This window comes from Penaeus monodon, chromosome 26 (genome assembly GCF_015228065.2).
Source record: "Penaeus monodon isolate SGIC_2016 chromosome 26, NSTDA_Pmon_1, whole genome shotgun sequence".
NCBI classification, from domain to species: domain Eukaryota; kingdom Metazoa; phylum Arthropoda; class Malacostraca; order Decapoda; family Penaeidae; genus Penaeus; species Penaeus monodon.
Window position 1 is genome coordinate 12,928,622 of NC_051411.1, and position 22,500 is coordinate 12,951,121.

The following is a 22,500-nucleotide window of genomic DNA, read 5'->3' on the forward strand; positions in this document are numbered from 1 at the left end:
AAATTGACATATCTACAATTGAAAACAGAGTAAGGAAGCTGTACCTGTGTTTTGAAAAAGAAAAACTTTCTTTTTTGAATTCACAGTTCTCCACCAATAAGATTCCTCGTTTAGACATTACTTTTTTCTAAGACTTTCTACCCAAATCATGGTATAATTAATGGAAAGATCATAGTATTGTTATTTTTTGTGATATTGACTTTAGACTTCTCCACTTGTTCAGTATTTATTGAAGCCTTTTTTTTTAATGATTTTAGAGAGAATGCCCTGCATTGAGAAAGAGATGTATATACATATAGATATATTCGAAGACAGAAAGTACTTTCCATTTGAAGTTTAATGGCTTAAGGAGTTATAATGCTCTTCTGTCATATAGACTCTAAATGTTCAGACAGAATAAGGTAATAGTATGTATAGATTTTCTCTTCTCTGGAATGATGACAAAGAATGAAGAAAAAGAAAGTCAAGTGTCTGTCACAAGTTTGCCGCAGTGTCAGCTTAAAAGAAAGCGAGGGATAATTGTTACTTTATTTTATTTATTTGTTTTTTTATATTTCCCATGTAGTCTTAAAGACCTGAATAAGAATATTGAAGTGTACTTGAAGTAGGAACTAAGGTTTAAAATCTAACAAGTCTAAGATATGGGAGCCAGAAGATGATATTAGATCGCAGCCAGGCTATAGGGTTAAGCCTTCAACATGACTACTCAAGTATGGCACATGCATACTGATTTCCAGGATTATTGGACACGTGTACCAGGATTCTTTGCAATGTCACTTGCAAATAATTTTCATAGTAGCCAGATTTTTTATTTTCATGCAGTTGTTGTGTATTTATTATAAGTGATATATATTTGCTGCTTTATTAAGTTCTATAATTTCTATGATCCGTGCCTGTGTGTAGCTTTTCCAAAACCATGTGAAGTTGTTGCGAAGTACCTGGTAGCGATGTGTGATCACGATGACCCCCCTCCCCCCCCCTCTTCAAGCAGCGCACCAAATGTGATGTGTGTTGCCAAGATGCCATACTGGAGAAAAACCACCTCAGGGACAGCTCGTGGGATTTTGCTCTTGTAATTTGCAGCTTGGGGGGAGCAGGGTAAGATGCATGTCCAAGCTGAAATGAAGAGGGCATAATGTAAATAGAAAGTTATATTTTTAGAATTTTACTTTAGGCATGAACCACAGGGTTAATTAGCTCAGTGTAACTATAATTATTATTATTTATTTATTTATTTTTTATTTATTTTTTTTTGTTATGGCTCATTTGTTATTTTCTTATCCAGCTGTTTGTATGCTTTGGAATGATATCAGGAGACATATTAGATGCTTTTATTTATTTATTTGTCATTCATTTATATGACATTCTAGGTTTGATTTGCTGCAGAAATAGAGGTCCTTAACCCCTTCACTAACACATGCAAAAAGCCCTGTTACTCTATATGCCACAGTTTCTAATTTCAAAGTTATCAGGGTTTTATCCTGTGTAATTATCTGATTTTCACCTTATACCAATATTGAAGTATTGCACACATAATTTCACCAATAGTAGCACATAGAGATGAATCTTATGGAAAGTGAGGATGAAGAAGCTACTATGTGCAGCATGGTTTGCAAGGCAAAATAAAGAAGATCCAAGTTGTGATTTAGAGATGCCTCCTATTGTTCTATAGTGATGAAATGGAATTGGTTTGACCAGTCTCATGTAATGTCTTGAAATGTAGGAACAGGCTAACCTGCTTCAAGCAGATTTTCTTGTCAAGGATAGCGAGTGATAATTACAATGTTGATATATTAATATTTCACAAAGTTTTCAGGTTTTGGACATGCAGCTTGAGGGATGCATTGTTAGTGAAGGGATGGTGATATTTTGATTTAAAAAAAAGCAGAATTCATTATTGAAGTTAAACTTCGTAACAGTATTTGCCCAGATTTGTATATGTACACATATGAGCACAAAGTTGGCAAACTTAAACCTGCTTCTCATGTTTTATGAAATTCTGTAGTATCTATAGATCATTTAAGGAAAAATTTATAGTACCATATGGATTTGAATTAGAAAAGGTAATGGACGTGAAATGACATATAAATGAATCTCTCTTTTATTTGATTTTTTGTCCATCCAGTTAATAATATAACTAGTTCAGTATAAGGTAACAAGTACGTCTTAATATTTTTAAACTGTTTTCTTCATTATCTTTATTTATTTTGATTTCTTTGAATATTAGCAGCATCCATGGCAATAGGACTTCATAACTGGCTTTTAATGATACCCATGGTACAGATTTACAATATTAATGACTTATTGTTTAAGTGAATAAGGGACTTGAAATATGACTATGTGCACCTTTCACCAAGCTTTGAGTAAAATCTCCACCTCACCCAAGCTATGTAGAATTCAGTCATTCTTTACAGAATTTTTTGAGAAAAAAGAATTGAAAATAGGCGAATAAATCAAAACCAAAATCCTGCCAGTAAAAGGGATGGGAGAAAGAGAGAGAGAAAAAAAAAAAGGTATTATTCTCTTAGCGATTCCACCGAGCTGGGTCCTGGCGGTGGTGCCATATTCCGGCGGTATTGATGGTGTGTATGGCTCTTGGCTGTCACTCAATGGTTGTGTTTTGTTCCTTGCAGCGTCCTCTGACTACGGCTTCCAAATGTGTAAGTGTTGTCATTTTTTTGAACTTGGGAATGGAATGCTCTCTGGTTGGCACTGAGACAAGGGAGTCTTTCTTTCTTTCTTTCTTTCTTTTTCATATATATATCTATATATTTATATATAATATGTAGATATAATGTATATATACACATCTACATGTATGTATACATGCATATATAGTACTTGCATATGTATTTACTTATATATAAATATATATTTACATATATGTTGGCTTGTGGGATCCTTTCTCAGCAGTACTTCTTGCATCTCTTCCTGCTCAAGCAATGCGGTCTTTTTTTATTTCCATTTTAAGTTAATCGTGTATGTATTCTTCACATGTTTTTGTTATTTTACTAAGGCTGATGGGTCATTATCTTCTTTTCTCTTTAGTTATTACTTTGAAGTGAATAATGTATTATTATTATTATTATTATTATTATTATTATTATTATTATTATTATTATTATTATTTTATTGCCTCTTTTAAAAGTATATGGATCATTTTGCAGCTATGATTATCATATGTTGGTTTATTCATTATTTTGTTATTGTTTTGTTTATTGTTTTGTTCAGACTTTTTTCTTTTGAATTGCACTTCAATTATCTTGTCAGTTCCTTGTCTCATGTGGGATTATTAGATTTTATGTTTTGTTATTGTCTTTATTATTTACCTTTCAAGGAGATTGTGAAGGCACTCTTATTATTCAGCTGTTGATCATACCTTGCTCATTTCTCGAGTGTTGTGGAATGAAGGCACCCACGGTAGAAGTGTCTGGTAGACATGTATGTGAAGTGATTGGTGATAGTCATGGTGTTAACTATTGTGTATATAGTCAATAATTTTGTGTACATTTTTAGCCTTTTATTTATTTAATTTTTTTTAATGCTTGAGACTCATTTATTTGTTACCTAAATTTTCCTTTAGAGATGTTAACGCCTAATACACACCAGCCATTTCATGTGAGAAATGGTTTGTTATTTTGACTCTTAGTCTGTGTCCCAAAAGCAGTAAATAGATTAAAAGAAGATGAAAAATAAAGAGACTGTGATTCTCTACCCTCAGAAGTAGGGTCTACAAGGTTTCAATCTCTTTAAAAGGGGAACACTGCATTATGACTCAGACCCAAGTCTTTATTTTTTATTATTATTTTTTTTTTCTAGCATCAGATATTCCATATGATCTTACTTATAATGGCATGACCTCAAGATCTGCCTTTCATCTTGAGTGTTTTATTACTTTTGATAGTGAGGACACAAATTAGAAGCATCAGATACCTTCCTTTTCACACTCCTTGTTTGTTGTCTATTTAAAATCTTGGTGATGAAGGTAGATCTTGAGGTCTTGTATTGTTTACCTTTAAATGGGAATGAAACTTCCTATGACCCTGACCAGGTAAATCATAGTTGGGGAAATGGGCACAATAAACCATCTCTTCTGATGTTTAGAATTAGTATGATCTCTCAACTCTCAACTCCTGGTCAGCTCTCTCCTTCTGTGGTTTTCGCTTTTAAGTCCTGGTGAATGGAAGTCTTTACTTGTCTCTTTAAGGCTGTTCTTGCAGAGAAAATGGTAATGTTTAGATTGGCCACATTTAACACAGGCCTGATGTACTGTGCAGATATCACTTAATGTGACTTGGCCTTCTCTTGTTCAGGACAAGGTGTACTTGCACATATTTGTCTGCCAGTCTAAATGTTACCCTTGTGGATCTTGCAAGAGTTTGTATCGTGACATTTTTTCTAAAGATATTTCTAGGTACATCAGTACACTTCTCTTCTCTTTGGCATGTTACTTCCATTTCAGTATTTTTCTACTGTTTATGGACTGGATGCCTTTTTAATGTACAATTTGTGAATATTGTATTCTTATTGTGTGAGAAACTCATAAAGGATTTAAATTTTTTTGGCATTTATACTTTTTTATTATAATTTTCTTCTTATTAACAGCATTGTTTTTCTAAATCTTGGTGTTGTACAAATCACATTCCTTTCATTGATTTATAATTTGTATTGTAATCTTCTCACTGTAGAAATGTTATGCATTGAATAGCACAGATTTTTCTTTGAATTTTATATGTAGTTAGCTAACATTAAGAAGAAAAATGTATATCATTGTATATACATTTCACTATATATAAAAGATATGAATATTAGCATTCATAAGGGAAGAGTACTTTACTAGGTTATGTCCCTTTCAAGTTGAACTTGACAAATAGTTTTGAAAGTGTTGTTAATCCTTTTAGTTTCTCACTAATAGGAAAAATATTGAGTAGATAGTCATGAACAGTCTTTTCCACTTTCTTTTCTTATGATATTGATTGTATTTTTTCACTGGTTAAAAAATATGTCCTTTGCAGTGCTAGATTTATATATGTATGTTTATTTATACACATTTTTCTCTCTCGTCCCCCCTCTATAAATATTTAACCATATTAGTATTCATACAAATATACATTGATATTTATCTCGGTACCTACCTGTCTGTCTCTTTATAAAAAGCACAATACATGCCAAAAGATAAACTGCCTGAAAGCTGATGTCAAAGTGTGTGATATTCCAGTAGTCAGATTGGACTACCAGAATTGGTGTTGGATATCTAAGAACAAGATAGCTATTCATACACTAAGGGGTATATGTGAATGTCTACATTTTAGGCTTCCATATTGAGTGATTATATTGAGCACCAATGCGCCATTTTGTCTCAAGGGCTTTGTGCATGACAGCATACATAGGTTTTCAGTTAAAAGGCCATGAGGCAACTTTGTGATTATGATTTACCGGAAATATTTAAGAAAAGTATTACACTTCACAGAGCAATAGCTCAGCAAATGTGCTTCAAAGACAAAAACTAGTCTGGCAAGTCCAAAATTACATATTGTATATTAAAATGTTACTAGGATACAAAATACATGATTGGCGACAACTGAAAAAAAAAAAAAAAAAAAACACCCTTGGCATATATATATATATATATATATATATATATTATATATATATAGATATATATATAGAGAGAGAGAGATAGAGAAGAGAGAGAGAGAGAGAGAGAGAGAGAGAGAGAGAGAGAGAGAGAGAGCTAATTGCATTGCTAGACATGCAACACTACTAAATTTCAGATCGATTACCATGACATCAGCATAAGATTTGTCTGAAAACACATGACATCAGCACTATGGCATTTTAACTTTATGTATCATATACATTAGTGTGTGTGTGTGTGTGTTTGTTTGTTTGTGTGTGTATGATATGGATATATATCAGTGCATATATATATATATATATATATATATATATATATATATATATATATATATATATATATATATTTTATGTGTGTGTGTGTGTGTATATATTAATATATATATATATATAATATATATATTATAATATATATATTCATATACATATATAGTATAGTAATATATATATATATATTATATATATATATGATATGTATATAAAGTACTATCTATATATTATATATATATAATAAAATACATATATATACATATAATAATATAATATATATATATATAATAAAATACTATATATATATACATATATATATATAATATATATATATGATAATATACATATATATATAATATATATACCATATATATATATATATATATATACATATAATATATATATCTAACATAAATATATATAATATAATATCTATTTTATAATTTTATAAATATATATATAGATATATATAATATATATATATAGTATATAGATATATATATATATATTATATATATATATATATAATATATATATATATATATATATATATATATATCATCATAATATATATATAATTATATATATAATATATACTATAATATTATATATATATATTATTTATATATATACATATATAGTATATATATACTTATATATCTACATATATTAATTATATTATCTATATATTGATTTCATTATATCTTATATATATAAAATTATATATATCTAGTATATACTACTTATATATATATCTAATATTATTTATTACTAATTATATATATATATATTATATATATATGTTTAGTATGTATATATTATATATATATATCTTATATTATTTAAAATATATTATGATTAATAAATTTTTAATTTATATTGTATTTATATATATTATATAATAATACATATAAATATCTATATATATAATATAATATTATATATATAAAATACATTTTATATATTTAATATATCTATATATATATATATAATTATATATATTTATCTATTAATAATAAATTTTATAAAAATATATATATAATATAAATATTATATAATATATTATTAAAATTTTATTATATATAATATTATTTTTATTATTGTTATTATTTGTTTAAGGGGATATATTGTGTTTAAAATATGTATCTATATATTGTGTATATATATAATGTTATTCTATTGTATATATTATATTTATTATTGTTTATTATTATTATATTTTTATTTATATCTCTATATTTATCTTTTATATCTTTATATTTTTTCTTCTTTTTTATCTTCTTCTTATATTCTTATCCTTCCTCTCTGTTATTTTTTCCGTATTTTTTATACGTATGTATTATTTTTATATATTTTATTTATATTACTATATATTCTTGTTTTCATTTCGTTTTTCTTGTATTGTTTTATGTTTTTTTTTGTATTTTTGTTCTTTTTTTCTTTCTTTTTTTGTTATCTTATTGTCCTTTGTTATGTATATTTTATTGTTATATTTTATATTATTCACATATTTCCTTTATCTATTTCTTTTATACATTATATTACATATTATATTACATATATACATCTATATATACATATTTATATCATATATAACATATATATAAAATTATATACCAAAATATATATATATCATATATACATTCATATATATACATTATATATACATATTTTATAATATTTATATTTTATATTTATATTATATATTTTCTATTTTTTTTTTATATCTAATTTATATTATATATTATTTATATATGTATACTATCTATTTCTATATTTATGTTTTTTTTATTATCTTATTCCATCCTTTATACATCTTATTATATTATTTTCCTATTAATTCTCTTTATTTCTTAATTATCTTTATTTTCTATTCCTTTTAAAATTATATTATTTTATATTTTATATATTATTACTATTATATCCCCCCACACACCAATATCTATATTATATATATATATTTTATATATATAAAATTTTATTATAAAATATATATATATATATATGCACTGATATATATCCATATCATACACACACAAAACAAACAAACACACACACACCACACTAATGTATTTGATACATAAAGTTAAAATGCCTTTGTGCTGAGGTCATGTGTTTTTCAGACAAATCTTATGCTGAGGTCCATGGTAATCGATCTGAAATTTAGTAGTGTTGCATGTCTAGCAATGCAATTAGCTCTCTCTCTCTCTCTCTCTCTCTTCTCTCTTCTCTCTCTCTCTCTCCTCTCTCTCTCTCTCTCTCTATATATATATATATATATATATATATATATATATATATATATATATATATATATATGCCAATCATGTATTTTGTATCCTAGTAACATTTTAATATACAATATGTAATTTTGGACTTGCCAGACTAGTTTTTGTCTTTGAAGCACATTTGCTGAGCTATTGCTCTGTGAAGTGTAATACTTTTCTTAAATATTTCCGGTAAATCATAATCACAAAGTTGCCTCATGGCCTTTTAACTGAAAACCTATGTATGCTGTCATGCACAAAGCCCTTGAGACAAAATGGCGCATTGGTGCTCAATATAATCACTCAATATGGAAGCCTAAAATGTAGACATTCACATATACCCCTTAGTGTATGAATAGCTATCTTGTTCTTAGATATCCAACACCAATTCTGGTAGTCCAATCTGACTACTGGAATATCACACACTTTGACATCAGCTTTCAGGCAGTTTATCTTTTGGCATGTATTGTGCTTTTTATAAAGAGACAGACAGGTAGGTACCGAGATAAATATCAATGTATATTTGTATGAATACTAATATGGTTAAATATTTATAGAGGGGGGACGAGAGAGAAAAATGTGTATAAATAAACATACATATATAAATCTAGCACTGCAAAGGACATATTTTTTAACCAGTGAAAAAATACAATCAATATCATAAGAAAAGAAAGTGGAAAAGACTGTTCATGACTATCTACTCAATATTTTTCCTATTAGTGAGAAACTAAAAGGATTAACAACACTTTCAAAACTATTTGTCAAGTTCAACTTGAAAGGGACATAACCTAGTAAAGTACTCTTCCCTTATGAATGCTAATATTCATATCTTTTATATATAGTGAAATGTATATACAATGATATACATTTTTCTTCTTAATGTTAGCTAACTACATATAAAATTCAAAGAAAAATCTGTGCTATTCAATGCATAACATTTCTACAGTGAGAAGATTACAATACAAATTATAAATCAATGAAAGGAATGTGATTTGTACAACACCAAGATTTAGAAAAACAATGCTGTTAATAAGAAGAAAATTATAATAAAAAAGTATAAATGCCAAAAAAATTTAAATCCTTTATGAGTTTCTCACACAATAAGAATACAATATTCACAAATTGTACATTAAAAAGGCATCCAGTCCATAAACAGTAGAAAAATACTGAAATGGAAGTAACATGCCAAAGAGAAGAGAAGTGTACTGATGTACCTAGAAATATCTTTAGAAAAAATGTCACGATACAAACTCTTGCAAGATCCACAAGGGTAACATTTAGACTGGCAGACAAATATGTGCAAGTACACCTTGTCCTGAACAAGAGAAGGCCAAGTCACATTAAGTGATATCTGCACAGTACATCAGGCCTGTGTTAAATGTGGCCAATCTAAACATTACCATTTTCTCTGCAAGAACAGCCTTAAAGAGACAAGTAAAGACTTCCATTCACCAGGACTTAAAAGCGAAAACCACAGAAGGAGAGAGCTGACCAGGAGTTGAGAGTTGAGAGATCATACTAATTCTAAACATCAGAAGAGATGGTTTATTGTGCCCATTTCCCCAACTATGATTTACCTGGTCAGGGTCATAGGAAGTTTCATTCCCATTTAAAGGTAAACAATACAAGACCTCAAGATCTACCTTCATCACCAAGATTTTAAATAGACAACAAACAAGGAGTGTGAAAAGGAAGGTATCTGATGCTTCTAATTTGTGTCCTCACTATCAAAAGTAATAAAACACTCAAGATGAAAGGCAGATCTTGAGGTCATGCCATTATAAGTAAGATCATATGGAATATCTGATGCTAGAAAAAAAAATAATAATAAAAAATAAAGACTTGGGTCTGAGTCATAATGCAGTGTTCCCCTTTTAAAGAGATTGAAACCTTGTAGACCCTACTTCTGAGGGTAGAGAATCACAGTCTCTTTATTTTTCATCTTCTTTTAATCTATTTACTGCTTTTGGGACACAGACTAAGAGTCAAAATAACAAACCATTTCTCACATGAAATGGCTGGTGTGTATTAGGCGTTAACATCTCTAAAGGAAAATTTAGGTAACAAATAAATGAGTCTCAAGCATTAAAAAAAATTAAATAAATAAAGGCTAAAAATGTACACAAAATTATTGACTATATACACAATAGTTAACACCATGACTATCACCAATCACTTCACATACATGTCTACCAGACACTTCTACCGTGGGTGCCTTCATTCCACAACACTCGAGAAATGAGCAAGGTATGATCAACAGCTGAATAATAAGAGTGCCTTCACAATCTCCTTGAAAGGTAAATAATAAAGACAATAACAAAACATAAAATCTAATAATCCCACATGAGACAAGGAACTGACAAGATAATTGAAGTGCAATTCAAAAGAAAAAAGTCTGAACAAAACAATAAACAAAACAATAACAAAATAATGAATAAACCAACATATGATAATCATAGCTGCAAAATTATCCATATACTTTTAAAAGAGGCAATAAAATAATAATAATAACAATAATAATAATAATAATAATAATAATAATAATAATACATTATTCACTTCAAAGTAATAACTAAAGAGAAAAGAAGATAATGACCCATCAGCCTTAGTAAAATAACAAAAACATGTGAAGAATACATACACGATTAACTTAAAATGGAAATAAAAAAAGACCGCATTGCTTGAGCAGGAAGAGATGCAAGAAGTACTGCTGAGAAAGGATCCCACAAGCCAACATATATGTAAATATATATTTATATATAAGTAAATACATATGCAAGTACTATATATGCATGTATACATACATGTAGATGTGTATATATACATTATATCTACATATTATATATAAATATATAGATATATATATGAAAAAGAAAGAAAGAAAGAAAGAAAGACTCCCTTGTCTCAGTGCCAACCAGAGAGCATTCCATTCCCAAGTTCAAAAAAATGACAACACTTACACATTTGGAAGCCGTAGTCAGAGGACGCTGCAAGGAACAAAACACAACCATTGAGTGACAGCCAAGAGCCATACACACCATCAATACCGCCGGAATATGGCACCACCGCCAGGACCCAGCTCGGTGGAATCGCTAAGAGAATAATACCTTTTTTTTTCTCTCTCTCTCTTTCTCCCATCCCTTTTACTGGCAGGATTTTGGTTTTGATTTATTCGCCTATTTTCAATTCTTTTTTCTCAAAAAATTCTGTAAAGAATGACTGAATTCTACATAGCTTGGGTGAGGTGGAGATTTTACTCAAAGCTTGGTGAAAGGTGCACATAGTCATATTTCAAGTCCCTTATTCACTTAAACAATAAGTCATTAATATTGTAAATCTGTACCATGGGTATCATTAAAAGCCAGTTATGAAGTCCTATTGCCATGGATGCTGCTAATATTCAAAGAAATCAAAATAAATAAAGATAATGAAGAAAACAGTTTAAAATTATTAAGACGTACTTGTTACCTTATACTGAACTAGTTATATTATTAACTGGATGGACAAAAAATCAAATAAAAGAGAGATTCATTTATATGTCATTTCACGTCCATTACCTTTTCTAATTCAAATCCATATGGTACTATAAATTTTTCCTTAAATGATCTATAGATACTACAGAATTTCATAAAACATGAGAAGCAGGATTAAGTTTGCCAACTTTGTGCTCATATGTGTACATATACAAATCTGGGCAAATACTGTTACGAAGTTTAACTTCAATAATGAATTCTGCTTTTTTTAAATCAAATATCACCATCCCTTCACTAACATGCATCCCTCAAGCTGCATGTCCAAAACCTGAAAACTTTGTGAAATATTAATATATCAACATTGTAATTATCACTCGCTATCCTTGACTAGAAAATCTGCTTGAAGCAGGTTAGCCTGTTCCTACATTTCAAGACATTACATGAGACTGGTCAAACCAATTCCATTTCATCACTATAGAACAATAGGAGGCATCTCTAAATCACAACTTGGATCTTCTTCTTTATTTTGCCTTGCAAACCATGCTGCACATAGTAGCTTCTTCATCCTCACTTTCCATAAGATTCATCTCTATGTGCTACTATTGGTGAAATTATGTGTGCAATACTTCAATATTGGTATAAGGTGAAAATCAGATAATTACACAGGATAAAACCCTGATAACTTTGAAATTGGAAACTGTGGCATATAGAGTAACAGGGCTTTTTGCATGTGTTAGTGAAGGGGTTAAGGACCTCTATTTCTGCAGCAAATCAAACCTAGAATGTCATATAAATGAATGACAAATAAATAAATAAAAGCATCTAATATGTCTCCTGATATCATTCCAAAGCATACAAACAGCTGGATAAGAAAATAACAAATGAGCCATAACAAAAAAAAAAAAAAATAAAAAAATAAATAAATAAATAATAATAATTATAGTTACACTGAGCTAATTAACCCTGTGGTTCATGCCTAAAGTAAAATTCTAAAAATATAACTTTCTATTTACATTATGCCCTCTTCATTTCAGCTTGGACATGCATCTTACCCTGCTCCCCCCAAGCTGCAAATTACAAGAGCAAAATCCCACGAGCTGTCCCTGAGGTGGTTTTTCTCCAGTATGGCATCTTGGCAACACACATCACATTTGGTGCGCTGCTTGAAGAGGGGGGGGGAGGGGGGTCATCGTGATCACACATCGCTACCAGGTACTTCGCAACAACTTCACATGGTTTTGGAAAAGCTACACACAGGCACGGATCATAGAAATTATAGAACTTAATAAAGCAGCAAATATATATCACTTATAATAAATACACAACAACTGCATGAAAATAAAAAATCTGGCTACTATGAAAATTATTTGCAAGTGACATTGCAAAGAATCCTGGTACACGTGTCCAATAATCCTGGAAATCAGTATGCATGTGCCATACTTGAGTAGTCATGTTGAAGGCTTAACCCTATAGCCTGGCTGCGATCTAATATCATCTTCTGGCTCCCATATCTTAGACTTGTTAGATTTTAAACCTTAGTTCCTACTACAAGTACACTTCAATATTCTTATTCAGGTCTTTAAGACTACATGGGAAATATAAAAAAACAAATAAATAAAATAAAGTAACAATTATCCCTCGCTTTCTTTTAAGCTGACACTGCGGCAAACTTGTGACAGACACTTGACTTTCTTTTTCTTCATTCTTTGTCATCATTCCAGAGAAGAGAAAATCTATACATACTATTACCTTATTCTGTCTGAACATTTAGAGTCTATATGACAGAAGAGCATTATAACTCCTTAAGCCATTAAACTTCAAATGGAAAGTACTTTCTGACTTCGAATATATCTATATGTATATACATCTCTTTCTCAATGCAGGGCATTCTCTCTAAAATCATTAAAAAAAAAGGCTTCAATAAATACTGAACAAGTGGAGAAGTCTAAAGCCAATATCACAAAAAATAACAATACTATGATCCTTCCATTAATTATACCATGATTTGGGTAGAAAGTCTTAGAAAAAAGTAATGTCTAAACGAGGAATCTTATTGGTGGAGAACTGTGAATTCAAAAAAGAAAGTTTTTCTTTTTCAAAACACAGGTACAGCTTCCTTACTCTGTTTTCAATTGTAGATATGTCAATTTATAATATTCCATTGCCTTATTCATCTTTTCTTATTTTCCAGATTGGCTATCAATTAAGAAAGCTTTGAGGGGTCAACCCAGTTTTCCAATACCAGTAATCTGGGTAATTGAAAAAAAAAAAAGATAGATAAAAAGAAAAAACAAAATGAAACAAAAGAAAAAAGAAAAAGAAAAAATCTATTTTACTTAGGAGTTCCATAGGAGCGCATTTGAGATTGGAGAAGGTGAATCAAAATTTATTTTGTCTACAGACTCACCACCACCACACTAGGCCTATTTACATCCATGCTCTGCCTCTGCTAATTGGGCCCACATTCTGACAGGACGGCAGCTTGCATTTCTTCTTCTTTACTTCATCTATGGAACTAGGCCTTTTTGTTGTCAAATCTGGGCCCCGGCTACTCGTCATCATTAAAGCATCCCCCGTAAATGGGGGCCCAAAAATTTTATTTTATATTTTATATATCTTCTCTACCCTTTTTTTCTTAACTTATTTATTTTAATATTTCTTTTTATACAAAATATTACCCCCCCAAAAACTTATTTTTGTTTTTTTAACTCTATTATTTTTTTATTTCCTGTTTTTTTTCTCTTATCAATTTTTTACTTTTAACTTTTGTAATTTTCCCCCCTTTTCTATATTATATTATTTATAAAATATATATATTACCCACACAACCTAAAATTTTTTATATATTTTATATATATATTATATTATTTTATATATATATTATATATATCCCCGGGGATATATTCCATATCAAAACACACACAAAAAAACAAAACACACACACACAAAACCCCCCACACAATGTATATAAATACAAAAAGTTAAAATGCCATGTGCTGATGCCCATGTTTTTTTCAGACAATCTTATGCTGATTTTCATGGTAACGATCTAAAAATTTAGTAGTGTTGCTGTCTGGAAAATGAAATTAGCTCTCTCCTCTCTCTCTCTCTCTCTCTCTCTATATTATATTATTATATAATATCTATATATATATAATATAAAATATATATATTATATATATAAAAATTTTCCCCCAAGGGTTTTTTTTTTTTTTTTTTTTTCAGTTGTCCCCAATAAATGTATTTTGTACCCTATAACATTTTAATATCAATATGAAATTTTGGACTTCCCAGCTATTTTTTGTCTTTAAAAGCACATTTGCTGGGGCTTTTGGGCTCTGTGAAGTGAAAATACTTTTCTTAAATATTTCCGGAAAATCAAAATCACAAAGTTCCCTCAGGGCCCTTTTAACTGAAAACCTATGTTGCTGCCCTTCAAAAACCCCTTGAGAAAAAATGGGCTTGGTGCTCAAATAATCACTCAAAAATGGAAGCCAAAAATGTAACATTCACATATACCCCTTATGTATGTACCCCTTTTCTTTTTTCTTAGATACCCAAACCCCAAATTTTTGGTATCCAATCTGACTACGGGAATTCACACCCCTTTGCATCAGCTTTCACAGTTTATTTTTTGGCATGTATTGTGCTTTTTAAAAAGGGCAGACGGGTAGGTACCGAGATAATTTTAAATTTGTATATTTTTATGAATACTAATAGGGTTTTAAATATTTATAGAGGGGACGAGAGAAAAAAATGTTATAAATAAACTTTCATTATAAATCTAGCACTGCAAAGGACATATTTTTTAAAAAAAAAATTTTTAAAAAAAAAAAAAAAATTTAACCCCATAAAGAAAAGAAAGGGGAAAAAAGACGGGTTCTGACTATCTACTAAATTTTTTTCCCTATTAGGGGAGAAACTAAAAGGATTAAACACCTTTAAAAAACTTTTGCCCAATTTCAACTTGAAAGGGACATAACTAGTAAGTCTTTTCCCCTTATGAATGCAATATTCATATCTTTTTTATATTGAAATGTATAAAAAATGTATACATTTTTTTTTAAATTGTTCCTAACACATATAAAATTCAAAGAAAAACTGTGCTATTCAAGGCATAACATTTCTACAGTGAGAAATTACAAAAACAAATTATAAATAAATGAAAGGAATGTGTTTTGGGTACAACCCCAAGATTTAAAAAAACAATGCTGTTAATAAGAAGAAAATTTTTAAAAAAAAAGTATAAATCCCAAAAAAAATTTAAAATTTTTTATGATTTTTTCTCCCCAAAATAAAAAATCCCAATATTCAAAAATTTGGGAAACTTTAAAAAAAGGCATCCGCCCCAAAAACAGTAGAAAAATACTGAAATGGAAGTACTCCCAAAGAGAAGAGAAGGGGAAACTGTGTACCTAAAAATATCTTTGAAAAAATGTCACGATACAAACTCTTGAAAATTCCACAAGGGTAAAAATTTAGACGGGCAGACAAAAAATGTGCAAGTACCCCTTTTTCCTTTAAAAAGGAAAAGGGCCCAAAGTCACTTTAAGTGTTTCCCTGCACAGTACATCGGCCTTTTTTTAAATGGGGGCCAAATTCTAAACATTCCCTTTTCTCTGAAAGAACACCCTTAAAAGAGAAAAGTAAAGACTTCCTTCACCAGGATTTAAAAAAGCAAAAAAACCCCCAAAAAGGAGAAAAGCTAAACCAGGATTGAGAGTTGGAGATATACTATTCAAAACCTCAGAAGAGTTTTGGGGGGTTTATTGTCCCCTTCCCCCCAAACTATGTTTTTACCTGGTCAGGGTCATAGGAAGTTTCTTCCCCCTTTAAAGGTAAAAAATAAAAAGCCCTCAAGATCTCCCTTTCATCACCAAGTTTTTAAAATAGACAAAAAACAAGGAGTGTAAAAAGGGAAAGTATTTTGATGCTTCTAATTTGTGCCCTCACTATAAAAAGTAAAAAACCCCAAAGTTTAAAGGCAGTCTTGGGTCATGCCTTTTAAAAGTAAGTTTCATAGGGAATATCTGTTGCTAGAAAAAAAAAAAAATAAAAAATAAAGACTTGGGCCCCTGAGTCAAAAATGAAATTTTTTCCCCCTTTTTAAAAGAGTTTTGAAACCTTGTAACCCTACTTCTGAGGGTAGAGAATCACAGTCTCTTTATTTTTCTTTTCTTTTAATCTATTTCTGCTTTTGGGACCCAGACTAAGAGTCAAAATAAAAAACCTTTTCCCTCCATAAATGGTTTGGTGTGTTTTGGGGGCTTTAAACACCCTCAAAAAAATTTTAAAAGGAAACAAAAATGATTCTAAAGCATTAAAAAAAAATTTAAAATAAATAAAAGGCTAAAATGAACAAAAAATTATTGACTATTACAAAATAGTTAACCCCATGACTATCCCAATCATTTTCACATACATGTCTCCAGACACTTCTCCGGGGGTGCCTTCATTCCAAAACACTGGGAAAAATTTAGAAAGGGTATGTCAACAGCTAAATAAAAAGGGGTGCCTTCAAAATCTCCTTGAAGGTAAAAAATTTAAAGAAAAATAAAAAAACATAAAATCTAAAAAACCCACATGAAAAAAGGAATGCCCAAATAATTGAAGTGCAATTCAAAAGAAAAAAGTCTGAAAAAAACAATAAAAAAAACAAAAACAAAATAATAAATTAAACCCAAACAAAGATAATCATAGCTGCAAATGATCCATAACTTTTAAAAGAGGAAATAAAATAATAATAATAAAAATAAAAATAATAAAAATAAAAATAATAATAAAAATAATAAAAATACATTATCACTTAAAAGTAATAACTAAAGAAAAAGAAGATAATGACCCTCCCCTTTAAAGAAAAATAACAAAAACATGTGAAAATCCATACCCGATTAACTTAAAATGGAAAAAAAAAAGACCGCATTGCTTGAGCGGGAAAGAGATGCAAGAGTACTGCGGGAAAAGGATCCCACAAGCCAACATTTTTGAAAATTTATATATTTATATAAAGTAAATACATAGGGGAAAGTACTATATATCTGTATACATCATGTAGATGTGTATATATACATTTTTCCCTACATTTTTAATTAAATAATAGATATATATTTTAAAAAAAGAAGAAAGAAAAAAAGAAAGACCCCCTTTGTCTCAGTCCCCAACCAAGAGCATTCCACCCCCAAAGTTAAAAAAAATGACAACACTTACACATTTGGAAGCCGTAGCCCGGGACGCTGAAAGAAAAAAACAAAACCCATTGAGTGACACCCCAAAGCCATAAAACACCTCATACCCCGGGAATATGGCACCACCCCCAGGACCCACTCGGTGGAATCGCAAAAGGCATAATCCCTTTTTTTTTTCTCTTCTCCCCTCTTTCTCCCATCCCTTTTCCTGGCAGGTTTTTGGTTTTTGATTTTTCCCTTTTTTCAATTTTTTTTTTCTAAAAAAATTCTGTAAAGAAGCTGAATTCTACATAGCTTGGGGGAGGTGGAGATTTTCTCAAAGTTTGGGTGAAAGGTGCACTATCATTTTTCAAGCCCCTTATTCCTTAAACATAAGTCTTTAAATATTAAATCTGAAACCAGGGTATCATTAAAACCCCATTTAATAAAATCCTATTCCCAATGGATGCTGCAAATTCAAAAAAATCAAAAAAAAAAAAAGGGATAATGAAAAAAACCCTTTTAAAAATATTAAGAGGTATTTTTTAAATTTTATACTAAACTAGTTTTATTATTAACTGGATGGAAAAAAAATAAAAATAAAAGGAGATTCTTTTATATGTCTTTTTCACGTCCACCCCCTTTTTCCCAAATTCAAACCCTATGGTCTAAAAATTTTTCCCTTTAAATTTAATCTAAAATTTACTACAGAATTTCATAAAACAAAAAAGCGGGTTTAAAGGGTTTCCCAAATTTTGTCCCTCTTGTGACATATACAATTTTGGGCAAATACTTTTTACGAATTTAAACTTCAAAAAAATAAATTCGGCTTTTTTTTAAATAAAAATATCACCACCCCTTTTAAACTAACAATGCACCCTCAGCTCCCATGCCCAAAACCCTAAAAACTTTGTAAAATATTAAATACCCCCCCTTTTTTTTGTAATTATCACTCGCTTTTCCTTGACAAGAAAATCTGCTTGAAGCAGGTTAGCCTTTCCTACTTTTCCAAGACATTACTGAGACGGGTAAAACCCAAAAATTCCATTTCATCACTATAAAACAATGGGGGATCTCAAAATTTCCAAAATTTGGGATCCCCCTTTTTTTTCCCTTTGAAAACCGGCTGAAACATAGTACTCTTCCCCCCTCATTTTTCCAAAAGATTCTTTCCCCTTTGCTACTTTTGGGGAAATTATGTGTGCAATACTTCATTTGGGTTATAAGGTAAAAATCAGATAATTACCAGGAAAAAAACCCGAAAAATTTAAATTTAGAAACTGGGGCCCATATAGAGAAACGGGGTTTTTTGCATGGTTAGTGAAGGGGTTAAGGACCTCTTTTCTGCAGCAAATCAAACCTAAAATTTCCCATATTTTTTGAATGAAAAAATTTAAAAAAAACCCATCTATATTCCCCCTGATTTTCACCCAAAGCATAAAAACAGCTGGATAAGAAAAAAACAAATAGCCATAAAAAAAAAAAAATAAATAAAAATAAAAAAATTTAAAATTTAATAATTATAGTTACCTGAGCTTTTAAACCCTGGGGTTTTCATCCCCAAAAAGAAAAATTCTAAAATATAACTTTCTTTTTTACATTTCCCCTCTTCATTTCGCTTGGCATGCATCTTACCTTTTCCCCCCCTGAAAATTAAAAAGGAAAAATCCCCCGATTTGTCCCTGAGGGGGGTTTTTCCCCGGGTAGGCTTTTTGGCAACACACACACTTTTGGTGCGCTGCTTAAAAGGGGGGGGGGGGGGGTTCCTCGGGGATCACACATCCAACCAGGTACTTCGCAACAACTTCACTTTGGTTTGGAAAAGTTTACACACGGGCCCGGGACCCTAAAAATTTTATAAAAATTAAAAAGGCAGCAAAAAATATATCACTTAAAATAAATACACAAAAAATGCATGAAAATAAAAAACTGGCTACTATAAAAATTATTTCCCAAGTGCCCTTGCAAAGAATCCTGGTACCCGTGTCCAAAAATCCTGGAAATCAGTTTTCATGGGGCCATACTTGGTAGCCCATGTTAAAGGTTTAACCCCATACCTGGCTGCGATCTATACCCTCTTCGGGCCCCCATATCTTGACTTGTTAGTTTTTAAACCTTATTTTCCTACTCAGTACATTTTCAATATTCTTATTCGGGCTTTAAGACTACATGGGAAATAAAAAAAACAAATAAAAAAAAAAAGTAAAAATTTTTCCCTCCTTTTTTTTTAAAGCTGACACTGCGGCAAATTTGGTCAGACATTTAAAACTTTCTTTTTCTTCTTCTTTGTCATCATTCCAGAGAAGAGAAAATCTATACTCCTATTCCCTTTATTCGTCTAAAACATTTAAGCCCTATATAAACAAAGAGCATTAAAACCCCCCTTAAACCTTAAAATTTTAAAAGGGAAGTATTTTCGGGTCTTCAAATAATTCTAGGGTATATACATCTCTTTCTCAATCCCGGGCATTCTCTCAAAAATCAAAAAAAAAAAAGGTTTTAAATAAATACTGAACAATTTGAAGTCTAAAGTCAATATCCAAAAAAAACAATACTATGATTTTTCCTTTAAATTATCCATGATTTGGGTAAAAAGCCCCTTAGAAAAAAGAAATTTTCAAACGGGGAAATCTTTTTTGGGTTGGAGAACTGTAATTCAAAAAAGAAAGTTTTTTTTTTTAAAAACACAGGTACAGTTTCCCCTTAAATCTTTTTTTCAATTGTAATATGTAAATTTTATAATTTTCCCATTCCCTTATTCATCTTTTTTATTTTCCGATTGGCTATCAATTAAAAAAGTTTTGAGGGCCCCAACCCATTTTTCCAATACCATTAATCGGGGAAATTTAAAAAAAAAAAGATAGAAAAAAAAAGAAAAAAAAAAATGAAACAAAAAAAAAAGAAAAAAAAAAAATTTTTTCATTTAGGAGTTCCTGGGAAACGCTTTTGAGTTGGGGGGAAGGTGAATCAATTCATTTTGCCCTACAACCTCACCACCACCACACTGGGCCTATTTACATCCTTTCTCTGCCTCTGCTTTTTGGGCCCCACATTCTGACAGGACGGCAGCTTGCTTTCCCTTTTTTCTTTTCCTGACTCTCAATACTATGGAACTAGGCCTTGTTGTTTCAAATCGGGGCCCCCGGGCTACTCAGTCACCATTAAAGCATCCACGAACTGGGCCCCATTTAAATAAAACTGCTTTATTTTAAATACATTCCAATCTTCTAAAACTTTTTAAATTTTAATGAACTACCGTTCTATTACTACAAAAAAGGGCCCCTAGTGTTGCTTTCTAGCTCAAACTCAAAAAGCAGCCCGTACATTCTAATACCTATACTACAATTACTAAAATTTAAATACGTCCATTATCAGTCCCTATTTATTCATCCGGGGTGAAAAAAAAAATATTATAAATATGGAATACCCCCATTTTGGAAAATGTTTTTTTTCTTACTTTTTTTCATATTATCATTCCCTACGAACTTTCCCTTCACCCAATTATTTTTTGTCATTATAACCCAAAAAAATGCTGAATCTTTTTTAATTGGGATCCTCTCTTTCTCTCATTATCTTTTTACAAACTTTACTTTTTGCAAATCACTCAAAAATTTAAATTTTTAAAAGGTTTTAAGGGGTAAAATTTTAAAAATGGGAAAAAAAGGAAAAAAAATGTAAAAAAACCTACATACTCTGGGGAACAGGGGGACACCAAAAAACTAAAAAAATAATTAATTGAAAATTAAAATCCAGCATTTTTTGCTGATTCTTATTAATTGCAGGGGTTATCAGCAGTTCAATTTGACTCACACCATGCTTTCCATTCCGGTGTGACCAGGAAGGGGTATAGCACGGTGAATCCAAAATGATTTCAAATCCCCCCATTGTAATTGATAATGATTTTAAAGTATCAATGGCCCGGAAAAAAACATTCAGAACAGAAAAATTACAAAAAGTTGAGCACTTACATTTTGGAGCACATCTCCTTTGGCAATGGGGTTTTCGTTACCCTGCGGAAATGGGGAAATAAAGTACACAGTTTTCCAAGTGTAGTTATCTCTCATAAAAGGCACACAGGTACCTTTTACTGGATAACAACTAAAAAAAAAAAAACGTCCCTTACTTCTTATACTTATGGGGTTACAAAAAATTTAAAGGGTATCATTTATACACACAAAAATGAATTATCCCGGTGGAGGTTTTGGTCAACAAAATTATAAAAAGGGTTTTCCTGGTACTCATTACATTTTTTAAAAAAACTTCCTACTGTATGAAAAACCTAGGGATTTTTAAATTTTTTTTCCCTTTTCTTTTTTTTAAAAGGGCAAGGTGTACTTGTGGGTTGGTATGATGGGGGTTGTCGGGTCAAAAAGAAAATTAAATTAAACTAAATAGCTGGTGAAAAAAGTTTCCCAAATGAACCTTTTTCATAAAAAAAATATTCAGCTAATCCCATTTTTTCCAAGTGCACCCCCAACCTCCAAAATAACAATAATCAAAAAAATTCAAATTAAAAAATGAAAGCACTCCATTTTTCGGTTACAATAATTATAAACATCCTCTTTAAACCTTCCCACACTCCCACAAAAATAATACCCCAATTTTGGCCACTTTCACAAAATAACAAAAAACTCTTCCCTAAAAAAAAAAAAATAATAATAATAATAAAAATAATAAAAAAAAAAATAA

General features: G+C 30.1%; 1 protein-coding gene across 1 annotated transcript in view; it reads left to right on the top strand.

Moving 5' to 3' along the window:
• Positions 1 to 22,500, top strand: part of LOC119589936 (calcineurin subunit B type 2) — a gene marked incomplete in the record, with an annotated part of 57,915 nt that overhangs the window by 6,516 nt on the left and 28,899 nt on the right. Inside the window, 1 exon segment of the mRNA XM_037938603.1 lies at positions 2,634 to 2,660. Within this exon segment, the coding sequence (XP_037794531.1) occupies positions 2,634 to 2,660 (27 nt within the window).